Source organism: Trachurus japonicus, chromosome 6, assembly GCF_045865225.1.
Source record: "Trachurus japonicus isolate A0001 chromosome 6, Traja_1.0".
NCBI classification, from domain to species: domain Eukaryota; kingdom Metazoa; phylum Chordata; class Actinopteri; order Carangiformes; family Carangidae; genus Trachurus; species Trachurus japonicus.
Window position 1 is genome coordinate 32,819,688 of NC_140912.1, and position 16,276 is coordinate 32,835,963.

The 16,276-nt window shown below is 43.1% G+C and overlaps 2 protein-coding genes across 2 annotated transcripts in view; both read left to right on the top strand.

Annotated features, from left to right (window-relative positions):
* LOC146986482 (uncharacterized) overlaps positions 1 to 10,951 on the top strand; it is a gene marked incomplete at its 5' end in the record, with an annotated part of 532,005 nt that extends 521,054 nt beyond the window's left edge. Inside the window, 2 exons of the mRNA XM_085780485.1 lie at positions 7,304 to 7,477; positions 10,625 to 10,951. Of these exons, the coding sequence (XP_085636611.1) occupies positions 7,304 to 7,477; positions 10,625 to 10,811 (361 nt within the window). The remainder of the gene's footprint in view (positions 1 to 7,303; positions 7,478 to 10,624) is intronic.
* Positions 1,693 to 3,853, top strand: LOC146986494 (protein NLRC3). Its single transcript, XM_085780375.1, has 3 exons — positions 1,693 to 1,969; positions 2,185 to 3,633; positions 3,825 to 3,853. Exons 1-3 carry the CDS (start codon positions 1,693 to 1,695, stop codon positions 3,851 to 3,853), a joined length of 1,755 nt encoding a protein of 584 aa, XP_085636501.1.
* Positions 10,952 to 16,276: the final 5,325 nt, after the last annotated feature.

Here is a 16,276-nt window from a genome sequence, read left to right on the forward strand (position 1 = left end):
TGTCAGTGTGTGATCCTGTGTAGAGCTGATGTGAGACAGATGTTCAGCAGCTGGACACTGGACACAGTTAATGTCTGACTGACTCTACACTGCTGCTGTGTTGCTTCCATCCTTCACTACAGTGTGTGGTGCTGGACGCTGACGTCACTGGAGACTTCCCACAATGCATCTGTGATCAGAGAACTGACCAGTGATCAATGTGATGTGAATAAAAACATGTTTGTGTTTGCAGAGGTCAGAACCACAGACTGAGAGCAGAGTCTCCAGGATCCATCTGTCTGTCCATGAAGAGTGACTGGTCCAAAGATTGGCCTATTTGGTTCAGACCTGGACCTGGACCTGGACCTGGACCTGGACCTGGACCTGGACCTGGACCTGGACCTGGACCTGGACCTGGACCTGGATCTCCAGAGTCCCGGTAAGAGACGGTTTCTACTGTAAACTGAGCTGAAGATGATTCAGTCATTAGACTCATGTGAAGGAAACCGAGAGAAACCAGGAACCAGATCCATCAGACTCTGAAGGTTCACAACAAACCTCAGAGACAGAAACATGCACACACACTCTGTCCATCAGACTGATGAAGCACAGCGTCCTCATGTTCCTGTGTCATCAGCCTCAGTCAGTGTGAACGTTGCTGCACCAACACTTTAATGATCCACACGTCTGAGCCTTTAAACTGAAGTCACAGTAGAGATTAAAGCAGCTGATACACACAGACTTTTATTTTGAAAAGTCAGGAACCAGACAGGGGTGATCAGTGTTTCCTGTTTCCTGTCTGTGACTGTCTGAGCTTCTCCACAACATGTAGTGAAGCTCAGGTGGAGCTGCTGAAGCTTCTGTTGTCAGCTTCAGTCTCCTCACACTGGATCAGAGCTCCAACACAGGTTCATTAGAGCCACACAGCAGCGTCTGGATGAGGAGCTCATTAGTTAAAGAGCTGATAGGACTCAGTCCAGAACCAACATCAAACACATGATCAGTGTCTGAAAGAGGAAAACACCACCAACAGCTTCTCAATCATTTCACACATTTGGAGTAAAAACCAGACGAGACGACGCAGAACTGAAGAGACTCAAACTAACAGGGAGTTTGTTTTAGAGTCCAGATTTAAGGTCAACACTGCAAAAACTCAAAATATCACCAAGAACATTTCTCGTCAAAATGTAATTTCTAGTCAAAACAAATCAAATTATACTTAAAATAAGACTCATTAAACATGAAAAAGTAGTTTGTTTTTAAGACACTTTTTACTTTTTTCAAGCATATTTTCAATTGAAGTTGAATTAAGTAGAAAAATCTGATAGTGGAGCAAGTTTTTCTTTCTTATTACACTAAAAACCTGCTTTCACTGGCAGATTGTTCTACTTATTTCACGTGAAAATTATTTTGAAAAAAGTGAAAATGATCTAAAAACAAGTTAATTTTTAGGTGATGAGTCTTATTTTAAGTTGAACGAGATTAGTTTAGACTACAAATGAGACATTTTGAAAAGAAAGAAGACAAATATTCTTGGAAAGTTTTTGAGTTTTTGCAGTGAACAGATAAACAGAGACAGAAACCAGACCAGTTCAGGACCAAGTCTTCTTTCAGCTCGTCTCTCTAAACTTGTCTTCCTCTACTTTCTCTCTCTCTGCTCCTCTGGTTACTGAAGCCCCGCCCCCTTGAGGTGGTTAACCAATCAGAACTCAGATGTGGAGCTGTGACATGTTGTTGATCCAGAAATGTCTTGACAGGAGGAAGAGGAGTGGTGTCTCTGTGGACCAGCAGCTGTCCTGCTGTGGTCTCTGTCAGGATGTCCTGAAGGATCCAGTCTCCACCAGCTGTGGACACTGGTTCTGCAGACAGTGCTTCACCTCAGACTGGGACCAGTCTGGTTCTTCAGGACCCCCCTCCTGTCCCCAGTGTGGACAAAGACCCAGAACCAGAGGTGAGCTGCAGACAGCCAATCAGAGCAGCTGTGTACAAAGTGAGACTGAACATCTGTCTGCTGATGTGGTCATTTGTGAAACCAGGACCTGTTGTTTTCTCCAGAGTCATTGTTCCATCACACAGCACTGACATTTAAGATGATGATTCAAACCTTCTCTTTGTTGTCTGTAGTTTTTCTGTAGCTGATGAAAATAATCTGATCAGATTGTCAGACTCTCTGTCTTCAGTCTGACTCTGTCTCTTCTCTCTCAGCAGATCGTGGTCTGCAGGAGGTTTTAGATCAACATAAGATCAGTCTGAGGAGCAGATGTGAACGAGTGACTGAAGGAACTGAGGCAACAGGAAGTGGAAGAGGAAGTGGAACCCTCCTCAACAGGATCTACACTGAGCTCTACATCACAGAGGGACAGAGTGAAGAGGTTAATACCCAACATGAGGTGAGACAGCTGGAGACAACGTCCAAGAAGAAGACCCTCCATGACACTCCAATCAAGTGCAACGACATCTTTAAAGACTTACCTGTCCAACAGAGAGAGGACGTCTCTACGGTCTCACCTGTCCAACAGAGAGAGGACGTCTCTACGGTCTCACCTGTCCAACAGAGACCCATCAGAGTGGTTCTGACCAACGGCGTCGCTGGCGTTGGAAAAACCTTCTCGGTGCAGAAGTTCACTCTGGACTGGGCCGAGGGCTTGGAGAACCAAGATGTCAGTCTGCTGGTTCTGCTTTCGTTCAGGGAGCTGAACCTGATCAGAGATCAGCGGTTGAGTCTTCTCAGGCTGCTCCATATTTTCCATCCAACATTACAGAAGGTCACAGCAGAGCAGCTGGCTGTCTGTAAACTTCTCTTCATCTTTGACGGCCTGGATGAAAGCCGACTGTCACTGGACTTCAACAACAGGGAGGTTGTGTCTGACGTCACACAGACGTCATCAGTCAACGTGCTGCTGACAAACCTCATCCAGGGGAATCTGCTTCCCTCGGCTCTGGTCTGGATCACCTCCAGACCTGCAGCAGCCAATCAGATCCCTCCTACATGTGTTGACAGGGTAACAGAGGTCCGAGGCTTCACTGACGCCCAGATGGAGGAGTACTTCAGGAGGAGGTCCAGTGATGAAGATCTGTCCAGAAGAATCATCTCACACATCAAGACGTCCAGGACCCTCCACATCATGTGTCAAGTCCCAGTCTTCTGCTGGATCAGTGCTACAGTTCTGGAGCACATGTTGACCACAGACCAGAGAGGAGAGCTGCCCAAGACCACGACGGACCTGTTCTCACACTTCCTGCTGGTCCAGACAAAGAGGAAGAAGAACAAGTACGGACATGAAGGACATGAGACGAGTCCACAGGAGCTGACGGAGGCCGACAGGGAAGTTCTTCTGAAGCTGGGGAGGCTGGCGTTTGAACAGCTCAGGAAAGGAAACATCATGTTCTACCAAGAAGACCTGGAGCAGTGTGGTCTGGATGTCACAGAGGCCTCGGTGAACTCAGGACTCTGTACTGAGATCTTCAAAAGAGAGAGTGTGATCTTCCAGAAAACAGTCTACTGCTTTGTTCATCTGAGTGTTCAGGAGTTTCTGGCTGCAGTCTACATGTTCCACTGTTTCACCAACAGGAACACACAGGTCCTCAAGAAGTTCCTGAGAGAACAAGTCAAGGAACATTATTTCAGTGACTTGTCCTTAGCAGAAAAAGACGGTGCCGTCAGTAGTAGCGGCAGCAAAGAAGAAAAAGAAGAAAACTACACACAGAGAGAGAAACCAAAACAGCAGTCTTTGTTTAAGAAGGTTCTGAATATTTTTGGATTCAATGCAAGCAGTCCTCCACAGATCAATAAAAGTCCTCCACAGATCAATAACAGTCCTCTAACCCTGGATGTCTTCCTGCAGGGAGCCATGCAGAAATCCCTCTGCAGTAGAAATGGTCACCTGGACCTGTTTGTCCGCTTCCTTCATGGCCTCTCTCTGGAGTCCAACCAGAGGCTGTTAGGAGGTCTGCTGGGTCAGAGATACAACAGTCCAGGAACCATCCAGAGAACCATCAACAACCTGAAGGAGATGAAGACTCCTGAAATCTCTCCTGACAGAAGCATCAACATCTTCCACTGTCTGACGGAGATGAAGGACCAGTCAGTTCATCAGCAGATCCAACAGTTCCTCAAGTCAGAGAACAGATCAGAGAAGAAACTCTCTGAGATCCAGTGTTCAGCTCTGGCCTACATGCTGCAGATGTCGGAGCAGGTTCTGGACGAGTTCGACCTGGAGAAGTACAACACATCAGAGGAGGGACGACTGAGACTGATCCCAGCTGTGAGGAACTGCAGGAAGGCTCGGTGAGTCCAGACATGATCAATATAATTGTTGATCAGTAGTTTAGATCAGTAGTTCACATAAACAGATGTATTTATTCTCATTATTCTTAGTTTGACTCCATTACAGGTCAGTTGTGATTTTTGGAGGTGTAGTAAAAGCTGTGAGCTCCAAAATGTCGATCTCCAGCTCGTTGTGATCGTTGCTGTTTAATCAAGAACAAGTTATTTTATTCTTTTATGTTGACTCCTTGGTTTTATTCAAGTCTTACACCTCAGTTTATCCAGATGTTTCCAGGTGTTAGTACGACTGCTAGTGTTTTAGTCAAGACCACCTAACCCGAGACAAAGTCAAGACCAAAATCAAGTCAAGACTAAGACTTTGAGGGGGTCCAGACCAAGTCCAAGTCTGAAAGTAAACCAATGTGAGACCATTTCCAAGACCATCACTGTATTCCCATACACCAGTCCTCATAATAATCATGTGTCTTGATATTTACATTATTCCTCCTCAGCTACAAAGAAAAGATGATTTGATCTAAAATCTAAACCATATTTAATGTAAACAAAGTTTGTATTGAACAGAAGAACACAGCACAGAACCTGCTGAAGTCTCCTCCCACTGTTCACACTGGTGACACCAAGTTGTTACCATGGTTACACAAATAGATGCTTTTGTAGAACAATTTTCATTAAGTTGTTAAATTACATCACATAAACCAAAATGAGTCTCCTCTCCTCTCCTCTCCTCTGCCTTCACCCCGTCTTTGATCCCTCAGAGCGTTTGGATCCCAGTGTGGCCCGAGTATCCTTCCTGAGTACTCTATTACAGTTTTTCTCAGTTTCTCAGTTTAGCACTTCTAGTAAAAAATTAAAATATAAACAAGAATCAGATTACAACTACAAAAGTGCATACAGTATCTACTGTACAATTATTCATCTACAGCAGCATGTCGATGTGCTGGGTCAGGACATCTCTTAGTTCGTAGCTCCGCCTCCACCTGACACATTTGATATTTTCTCTCTTCACAGACTTGTTCATTGTGGAATCTCAGAGAGTCACTGTGAAGTCGTGGCCTCAGCTCTGAAGTCCAACCCCTCCCACCTGACAGAACTGGACCTGAGTAACAAATACGGCGGGAGCGACTCGAATAGAAACAACCTGAGTGATTCATCAGTGAAGGTTGTGTGTGCTGGACTGGAGAGTCCAAACTGTCGACTGGAGACTCTGAGGTGAGTTCACTGACTGGACCTGTTGGACTTTTGTCTGTGTTCAGTTCAAATGTGTGAAGTTCAGTTTGAAGCAGCGACTGATTGTGACTCCATGTTACTGCAGCTGGTAGAAGGTGAAGGGTCAGAGGTCACTCAGAGGTCAGTGTGATGATGATGATGATGATGATGATGATGATGATGATGATGATGATGATGATGATGATGATGATGATGAGCTGCTCTCAGATGAAGCTGCTAACAGAACAGCTGGATCAGCCACTGTAGCTGAAGCAGCAGATGTGATGTAGATCTGAGGCCGGAGAAGCTGCTGTGTGTGTGTGTGTGTGTGTGTGTGTGTGTGTGTGTGTGTGTGTGTGTGTGTGTGTGTGTGTGTGTGTGTGTGTGTGTGTGTGTGTGTGTGTGTGTGTGTGTGTGTGTGTGTGTGTGTGTGTGTGTGTGTGTAAAAGTGTCTAAGTGTCAGTAGGTTACAACTTGCTAACTGCTTGAAACAACAGCTGAGTGGCTGAATGAAACTAATCCGTCACCCTAATTGATTTAAATTGTCTTCTGTTGCTGATGCACGGCCTTGATAAACTTGGTTATTCATTTTATTCTAGTTGAGGATGTGGATGATCATGAGGGAGGGAGTAGTGGAGCAACAGATCAGTGTTTTTTTTTTGTTTTTTTTAATCAATTTTTTATTTTGTTTTATTTCATTACAATTCCATTTATCCATTCCCCTTGACCCCACCCTTTTCCCGGGTGTAACATTAGATTAATGATTATTATTATTATTATCAACAGTACATAGCAGACATATTCATAAGACAGAGAAAAAACAAAACAAAACAAAAGGACAACAAAAACAACACACAAGCCCATCAATACAACACTTTGACTTTCTAGGTTGTGTACAGCTTCTACCTTTGCCTTTTGGGCACGAGCACTGGAAACAGATCAGTGTTGATCCTTGATTGCTCTCCACGGATCGGCACGCAAGTGTTCCACATGTCGTTGATGAAAAGAAAGTTGTGAATGTAGCGCAAAAAAAACCAACTCTGCTCGTATAGGCAGCTTTATGTCGCGCACAACAACAAACAATAACAACCAATCAACCAGAATCGAAAAACAAAAACTGTGACTGAGCAGGACTGTGATGGTGATTGGCTTACAGACCTTTGCTTGTGTCGTTTTCCTCCCTAACACACGGTAGCTCCAGTATTTTCTTTTCACTTCTATAGGAGTGTATGTTACAAAAAAACTGATTTACAACTGGTTGTTTATTTACCTGCTGTTCTGTACTGATTTCTATCAACCAGTCAGTGGATACAGATTGTTGCAAAGCGTTTCCCTCCTCCTGTGATTTTAGGTATGACAGGAAAATATGAACGACATCATCAGCGACTAGTCGACGTCGACTCGACTTTCATAACATTAGAGTCGACTTTAAAAAATCTGAAGTCATGCAACCGCTAACCACACACACAGTTTATCATCCTGTGTGTGTGTGTGTGTGTGTGTGTGTGTGTGTGTGTGTGTGTGTGTGTGTGTGTGTGTGTGTGTGTGTGTCTTTGATACAGTTCAGTCCTGAATCAGAGAGTTGTAGTCAGTGTTTAGTCCAACAGGTATTGATCAGATATTGATTGTATACTGACAGACTGATCTGAGGTCAGCAGCAGCTGATGAATCTGTGCTGACATGTGGATGATGTGTGTAGAAGGCCACATGATGATGATCCACAACAACACAAGGACAAAGTCCCTCTACTCATTTACACACTGATCATTGATCAGGACACATCTGATCAATCATCAATCGTTTCATCTTCTTCTTTTATTCTTTATTCAGATTGGAGCGCTGCAGTTTGTCAGAGATCAGCTGTTCTTCTCTGGGCTCAGCTCTGAAGTCCAACCCCTCCCACCTGAGACACCTGGACCTGACCAACAACAAGCTGCAGGATTCAGGAGTGAAGGGTCTGAGTGGTTTTCTGGAGAGTCCAGACTGTAGACTGGAGACTCTGAGGTCAGACTCTGTTTTATTTCTGTGCTCAGATGAATGTGATGTGAAAGTTGTGTTGATACTGAGCTGCAGACATGAGGCTGATATTCTACTGATCCACACTGAGGCTGTAGGACAGGGTAGGCAGGCGCTCACAGACCAAGACCAGGGCTGTGGGGGGTCGGCACCTCAGACAGCTCATCACACAACAACCTCACAACAAACACATTTATGCACAATGGTTCACACAGATCCAAGTCTTCAACATGTGCAACACCTTTCCCCCACAATCCATGCCGTCCTGACATCAGCTGTTATTACAGTTTTTTTCGATCGCTAACAAGCAGTGGTCGAAACTGAAGTCACATGTTCAAAACTCTTAACACAGACTGCGTTTTCATCAGGCATCTCAGCTAAACAGTTAATCTCTTCCCCAAAACGGTGCCTCACCAACAAAACACTTCATACATGTCTCAAAATAAGCTCATTCAACCACAACACTAGCACATAGTATCACTGTGGAAACAAACACTGTCACTCTTAGCACACTGAACTACAAAACACTAACAACAAAGAACATTACTTAAAATAAATTTGATCTTTGAAGTTTGAATTATTTTTTTTTTCAAAATCAGTAAATCAGTTTTATTTTAAAAATAAATACTGCAATATCTTTGCACTTTGAGTGTTCTAGATAATATAATATAATATAATATAATATATTTACTGTAAGAATGAATCAGGAATGCAGCAATTTACGTCAAGAAAATGTATTTTCTCTGTGCCCTTGCATAGGTACTAAGGGACCTTACAAAAAATAAAAAGTTTACTGTAAACCATGTGATCCATATTTCCAAAGAAAAAACAACCAGAAGCCCCCCCCCCCCCCCTCACACACACTTTTTATATGGTTTCTAATGAGGCCAAACACAGATCACCTGGATCAGTTTTGAGCTGGAAACTAACCTCACCTGTGTTTGGAGTTGCATAATATTTTTATTTATGTTATTCAATAAAATATTTTTGATTTGACATTTTATATATTTCAATGTTCCTGCAACAGAAATTCCCCACATGTTGGAGCACCGCTCACATCACACAACAAACCTTTAACAACATCCACACTCAGACCTGAGCAACAAGGATGTTAACTGTACACAACAAGCTGTTATTACAAGGTTTACAACAGAGAAGACACACAACCTGGGCTGTGTGTGTGTGTGTGTATCTAAGGCCGCGTTCAGACTGCCAGCAAAAATCCGATTTTTAGCCCATCCAGATTGGAACTGGATGACTCTTTTTAAGTCTGAACAGTCCCAAATCACATGAAATCCGATTTTTGCTAAACAGATCGAAACCACCTCCGGGAGGTAGTTTCAGATCGCATTTGGACAGATGCGTCTCAGTCTGAACAGCTCCAAACACTCAGATCGGTTTTGACTGTCCGTGACGTCACTCTCCGCGGCGCTGTCACTGTGTTACAGGTCCCGTGAGCTCCAGTTAAATATCAGTTTCCTTCTTGTTACTTTTCTTTTATGCAAACTACCGTGTTGTCGGCGACAGGAGTGACGGCGACGGCGTGCTCCCAGCTCTGGGGTGCTGGAGTTTCCCGTCTCTGTGGCCACACACACATACAAACACACACACACACACACATCAGTCTCCGGTACACGTACACGTACACGTACACATACACACACACCAGGCGGTCTGAGGTTAGCTGGGTCGTGCGGCTGCAGCACCGGGCAGATCACCGTGCTGCAGCGAGAGTAGCCGCCGCGTCCGCGAGGCATCGCCTGTCACACACGGCGTAGCCTCTGCTCCGACGTCGTTGCTACAGCAACCTGTCAGATATGGGTCAATAATGTGGCCCAGTTTGAACAGAGCCAAATGCGATTTGGACACTTGCTAAAAACAGTGTGGACAGTCAGCCCTAAAAATCGGATATGAGAAGGAATCAGATTTGAATCAGATTTGCCTGCAGTCTGAACGCGGCCTAAGTGTCAGAGAGAGAGTAGGTTAAAACTTGCTAACTGTTAGCCACCGTAGCTCAGGCGTTGGTCTCCCGTCAGATAAAAGCTGCTGTTGTTCTTCAGATGAAGCTCATTAAGGTGTTCACCTCTCCAGTGGAGCATCACTGCAGTTGAATTAGCTGCTAAACTGCTGGAGGCTAAAAAGCCAGGGGACACGTCTGTGTGTTGACCATTCACCAAGGCAACGTGAACAGAAGTGCAGCTCAGACATGGTGCAGTTAAGTTAAGAGGCAGCGTAGCGTTGTGCCTTTTCACCTCCATGTGAACTCTCTGTGGGAACTCACTGCACATGTGCAAACAGCCACATACACACCGTACTGACAGAAGAGGCAGAGCAGCTCTGGGCCTTTGCTCTGTAATACTACACATGGCTGAGTGGTTTGTGCAGCTGCTGCCTGGACAGAAGCTAGCTCTGTTTACTGGCTTTTATTAGACCATGAAAATCACCACATTCTGACACATTGAACTTGTAGTAAAGTTATCTGAAAGTCCAAAAGAATCCAACTTTAGGTGAAGTGAATAAATCAAAGCCCTGACTGCACCTCACTGGTTTTTAGTCCAGTCTCTGTTTCTCTTCATGTTTCACCTCCACTACAGAAACACATGTGATGTATCAGACAATAACTGATCTATAATCAATAGCTGCTGGCTCCACCTCTTTCCTGAGGCTCTGTGATGTTTACAGTGAAACATTCAAAGCCAACATCCCATAATAAGCAGGTGTGTTTCAGGTTTTTCTGTCTCTGAGCTTCATTCAACATGTGTTTCTACACGTTAGTTGTCATGGTAACAGAGTTCAGCCTCACATGTGTGTTGTCTTGAGCGTGGTCAGTAAATCTCTGATCAATGTGGCTGCTCAACATGAGTTTGTCTGGATGGAGCCACAGGTGGAGCTGACAGGTGAAGAGGCGGAGTCACTGCGTCTGTGTTGAAGCAGCAGCAGCTTCTCATGAATATTAATGAGCTGTTTTCTCTCTATGTGACTGTTTAACCTGCTTCCTGTTGCTTCAGCTGTTGGACTTTGATTTTCTAAACTTGTTCTTTCTGAAGCTTCTTCAGCTCTGAACAGATGATGAGACACTGAACGCTGTCAACAAGGAGCTTTGTCCTCAACTCACTGCTTTTATTCTTTATTCAGATTGGAGTACTGCAGTTTGTCAGAGATCAGCTGTTCTTCTCTGGTCTCAGCTCTGAAGTCCAACCCCTTCCACCTGAGAGAACTCGACCTGAGCAGAAACGACCTTCATTATTCAGGAGTGAAGCATCTGAGTGGTTTTCTGGAGAGTCCAGACTGTAGACTGGAGACTCTGAGGTCAGTTCACTGACTGTTACTGTTGTAGATCTTAGATCTTTGATCCACAACTGAACCTGATTGATCTTCACTCAGAACTTGAATCATTGACTTTGATGTCATGAATGAAGGACGTTTGAAATAGTTGTTGTCTCATGTTTCCAGTTGTTCTTCTCTCACACTGACAATGACTCTTCACTTTCAGCTCATTTCACTCAGTCTGATCAATAATCAATGATCTGGGGTCTCATTTATAAAACTGTGCGTGGGATCGTTACTAAAAGTGTACGCATGCCCAAAAGCCAAGTTTTCATGCGCCAGTAAATATTCAGACTTATAAAACCCTGCGTACGCACACCTGCAAGCAAACTTCCCTTTATAAATCCCAGAGTTCCTACAAGTGTGCGCAGCTGAATCCGCTTCACGTTCCGCCCTGTACACGCCCTGTTTTAACCCTAGATGGTCAATGCAAACCACCACATGAATGCGATCTGCATGTCAATGAGCCTCACGTGCTCTTGTTCTGTCGCTGTTGTGAATTAGCTGCAGGTGTGAAAGTGGCGACGTGACGTGTTGCTGCAGCTGTTAATGGCGTCAGCGGCTCAGAGCGCACGCGGTGTTGTTTTGGTGCGCTGCCTCTCACATGCTGGACCCGGTTCGGCACATAGTTACAACAATGACAACAGTTCTAATCTGAAACGAGTTATTAACCATTCATCATGGTCTCCCTCTCCCTCCTTTCTCCTCCAGCGGTGCCGTGGTGCAGAATTACGCACGGGGCTCACCGCTGTATTATTTACAGTAATTAGACTGATCGATAAAACTTTGAATAATTAGCAGAATCAGTTACATTCTGAGGAATGATCAAACATGACACTTCTCTTTATAACAAGAAAACAGAATGTAACAATTGTGCGAACGATTACTGGATTTTATTCCCCAGGGTTTGAGATTTAATTGACTCTCGATCATATGTTCACAGTATCATAGGAACATATAGTTATTTACACCATGTATTTATTTATTATCCTATGCAGCCGCGCCGTCCTCTCCTCCTCCTGCGCTCTGGGAGTGGACAATATGACGGAGAGATGGTGGTGATTAAATATAGAGAAGGAATTTTGATTTTGAATTTTAAGTTAGATTCTAAGAAGATGTTTCTGAAACACCAGTCTGATGCAAAATAAGGCTGTTGAATTAAATCACCGTGGCAACACGGATCTAACGCATACGGGTTGAAATTAAATGTTTGACGGCCGATAATAAAAACATAATCGTTCTTCTCAATCATCATTTCCTGAATCTGACTTCAGTTCACCACCACACCGTCTGTGTCGCCAATTCCCCTTTTCCTCCAAACCATGCGTACGCATCGGTCAGAGTTTGCTTAGGGCTGCGCACATTCTCCCGTCAAGTTTGTTTTTTATAGATCACAACCTTGGCGTGAAAAGTCACGTAGGGGAGAGCGGGGTAAGTAGTGCCAATTTTTACTTAAACTGCCTTTAAAGCAAGGGGATTATAATAATGCCCCCAACTAATATATGTACATATAGTTTAGGATGTTGTGCATCCCTGGGAACAATCACTTTGAATCTGAAATCAACCGTTTCAGAAATATAGCTTTAGAAAAAAAAAAAAAAATCTGGCACAACTTGCCCCCGGTGCGGGGTAAGTTGTGCCATGAGAGAGAATACACTGGGGTAAGTTGTGCCATTGATAATTGAAGTAAAACAGATCATTTTAATCTCACAAATGTTAATGCTATATAAAAACAAGACATTCAATACAAAATTAAAGCCAGAAGCGGCGATGATCGGGCCCTCGCTTGTCCCCATGCAGTCGCGGGGGCCTGAGGCACGCTGGGGGCTGTGGCGCAAAGAAACGCCATGTTTTGTTCATCCACCAGGTGGCGCTACGAGCACAACCAGACTGGGCAGGTGTGTTCAGGGGCGGTCCCTCATCACACATGTTAACTTTCAAGCAAATCCGTGCCCACTGCCATGTTTCTCCTATACACAGACAGCACTGCCACTGGCACAACTTAACCCAGGCCCTTTGGCACAAATTACCCCAAGCCCAGCATTTTGAGAAAAAAGGATTCCCCAGCTGTTTTGAGCTGGCATCATGCTAAATGTATAGACTCATCGTGTAGCTTAATAAAGCACTAAAACATGTGTGAACTGTTTTCAAAGTTATCTATAATTGTTCAAACATGGCAATCAAAAAACCTTGATCATAGAAATTTTACTTTGGAGGGCAAAAACTTGTTTTTTGAACAAAAATGTGCTTTCCTCTCAAGCCATGTGTCTCCCTTCTTGATAGGATGAGTGAAATGGATGCCCCTTCAAAAATATGTGGTCACATGACCAACTTCTTCTATGGTTTTCTAGATAACAGGGGTGGAACTACTTGCCCCATGGCACAAATTACCCCACTCTCCCCTACGCCACTTTCAGCCCCGTTTTGTGCGTACGCAACGGTTATAAATGAGACCCCTGGGGTCTCATTTATGAACTGAAGTCAGACTCAGGAAATGATGATTGAGAAGAACGATTATTGTTTTATTATCGGCCGTCACACATTTAATTTCAACCCGTATGCGTTAGATCCATGTTGCCACGGTGATTTAATTCAACAGCGCCCTTATGTTGCATCGGACTGGTGTTTCAGAAACATCTTCTTAGAATCTAACTTAAAATTCTAAATCAAAATTCCTTCTCTATATTTTTTTTTTTTTTTTTTTTTTCACAATTTCTTTATTGATTTTCCATTTTAATGAACAAACGTTCATACACATAACAACAACAATATAACACATAAAAACAGAAACAAAAACCCTTCTAACCCACCCTCCTCCCACCCACAATAAGATCTACGGTAAATAAAAGTTTTGATAACAGTATCAAAATGTGCATTCCATATTTAGCCTGTATACATTCCTGTGAACATCAATATGCAATTATGCACAGAAACATTTATTCAAAACAACATAGGTCCACAATTCAGTCCATCTCTTCATCTCTATTTCTACTTCACAGTACTAATACTCCAGCCATGGAACCATTATTGAGCCATTTTAAGATCATAAAGGTGGTGGCAACAGATCTTGTCCAGTTCTAGGTTGCACATTCAGATTATTCATGAAGGTTAGGAAAGACGACCACATCTTGTTAAAGTCCTCAACTTTTCCTCTTGCCATGTACGTCAGTTTTTCCAGTGCCAAATTAGATGACAGCTCTGTAATCCATTGGCCCACGGTAGGTCCCTGAATCTCCTTCCATTTTAAGGCAATCACACGTTTAGCTTGCAACAGACAGAAATTAATTAGTTTACGTTTTTTCACCGTCACTGGGAAATTCTCAGGATATATGTGCAACAAACATATCTTAGCTTCAACTGGAACAACCTCTTCTGTGAGTTTAGAAATTAAGTCAAGAACCTCGTTCCAGAATATCTGCAGTTTTTGACAGCTCCACATACAATGTAGCAGGGTACCAACTTCTTCCATACATTTGGTGCAGTAGTCAGGAATATTGGGATCAAAGCGGTGCAATTTAACAGGTGTAATATAAGTTCTAAGCAACCATTTATACTGTAGGAGTTTGCATCTTGTGTTTATAGTTTGAGTTTGAGCCAAAAGACATGCCTTCTCCCAGTCCTCTACACTAATGTCTGATTGAAGATCATTTTTCCATGCAGATAGATAAGAGAGAGAGTTTTCTTTAGAACCTGCTAATAGCAAACGATAAAAGATGGATATTTGACCTCTGCCCTGTAGATTGTTTACCATGAGTCGTTCAATAGTAGAAAATGAGGGTTCTGAGGTAGTTTTAATTTGGGAGTATATGAAGCTTCTTAGTTGCATGTACTTAAAATGATGTTTCCCAGGTAGGTCAAATTTATTCTTTAATTGTGAGAATGACATTAAAATGCCTTCTTCATAAAGATCTTTTATTTTGCTTAATCCTCTCTCCATCCATTGTCTAAATCCCATGTCACGCCTCCCAGGAGTGAAGTTTTCATTTCCCCATATAGGTGTGAAACAAGAAAGTTTGGGGATGTCATTTAAAAAGGTGTGGGCTTCATGCCATACTATCAGAGTGTTTTTGAGGAAAGGATTTTGTGTGCGTTTTCCAAGTATTTTAGCTTGCGATGAGTAAAGGTACTGACACAATGGAAGTTCTATTGCATTATTTTCTATCTCTACCCAAGCTGGAACCTCTGTTGTATGAAAGTAATATATGGCTGCTCGGAGTTGGGCTGCCCAGTAATATAGCTTCATATTAGGCAATTTAAGCCCGCCACGTTCATAGGGCAGATAAAGGAGAGAAAGACGTAGTCTAGGGCGCTTGTTGCTCCAAATAAAGCAGGTAATGTTTTTCTTAAGAGTTGAGAAAAAAGAGAAAGGCAGGGGAAGTGAAATCGCCTGAAAAAGATACAAAAACTTGGGCAGGACAGACATCTTAATGATATTTATACGTCCTATCATAGAGATGGGCATCACATTCCATTTCTCTAGAGATTCTCCTATAGATTTAACAAGTGGGTTATAATTGATTGGTATTATGTCTTCAATGACAGGTGATATTTTAATGCCTAGGTAAGTAAATCCTTCTGGAGTATTAGTAAACTGAGTGTGGATCTGGGGACCTTCTCTCTCTTCCTTGTTCAATAGTAGCAAAGCACTTTTTTTATCATTGTTTTTATAACCAGAGAACTGTCCAAATATCTTCAGCAGATGGTTAAGAGCCTTAAGTGAAGTTCCTAGCTTTGTTAAAAACAAAACAATATCATCAGCAAAAAGAGACAAACGGTGTTCTGTCCTACCAATAGTCATGCCCGTAATGTCAGATGACTGACGGATTGCCATGGCTAAGGGTTCAACAGCAAATAAAAATAACAAAGGGCTCATAGGACAGCCTTGGCGTGTAGATCTACTAAGATTAAAAGGCTTTGAAATTTGATTATTAGTCGCGATTTCTGCTACTGGGTCAGTATATAATAATTGAATCCATTTAAGGTATTTTTCCCCAAAACCAAATCTTTTTAAGACGTCAAATAGGTAGCTCCATTCGACCCTGTCAAACGCCTTTTCGGCATCTAATGACAGGATCGCATGGTCTCTGGTATTTTGTTTGACATATAGAATATTCAACAGCCTGCGCGTATTGTGAAAAGCTTGCCTGCCAAGTACGAATCCATTCTGGTCGTTGGCGATCAGGTTGGGTATTAGTAATTCTATCCGCTTGGCCAGAGCCTTACATAGTATCTTGGTATCACAAGACATTAAAGATATGGGTCGATACGATGTTCTATCTAAGGGACATTTGCCCGGCTTTAAAAGGAGCGAAATAACAGCAGCTCTTAAAGATGGGGGCAACATTCCTTTTTCATATGATTCATTAAACATCTCTAAGAGATGGGGTAACAATTTTCCTGAAAATGTTTTATATAATTCTATAGGCAGGCCATCAGGCCCAGGTGCCTTTCCACTGCTCA

Bases quoted from the DNA above. Each gene is read 5' to 3' on its own strand.
- LOC146986494 (XM_085780375.1), top strand. From the start codon at position 1,693: ATGTGGAGCTGTGACATGTTGTTGATCCAGAAATGTCTTGACAGGAGG. The intron at 1,970-2,184 runs GTGAGACTGAAC...CTTCTCTCTCAG, and splicing joins TCAGAGCAGCTGTGTACAAA to CAGATCGTGGTCTGCAGGAG. The intron at 3,634-3,824 runs GTGCCGTCAGTA...GTCTTCCTGCAG, and splicing joins GTCCTTAGCAGAAAAAGACG to GGAGCCATGCAGAAATCCCT.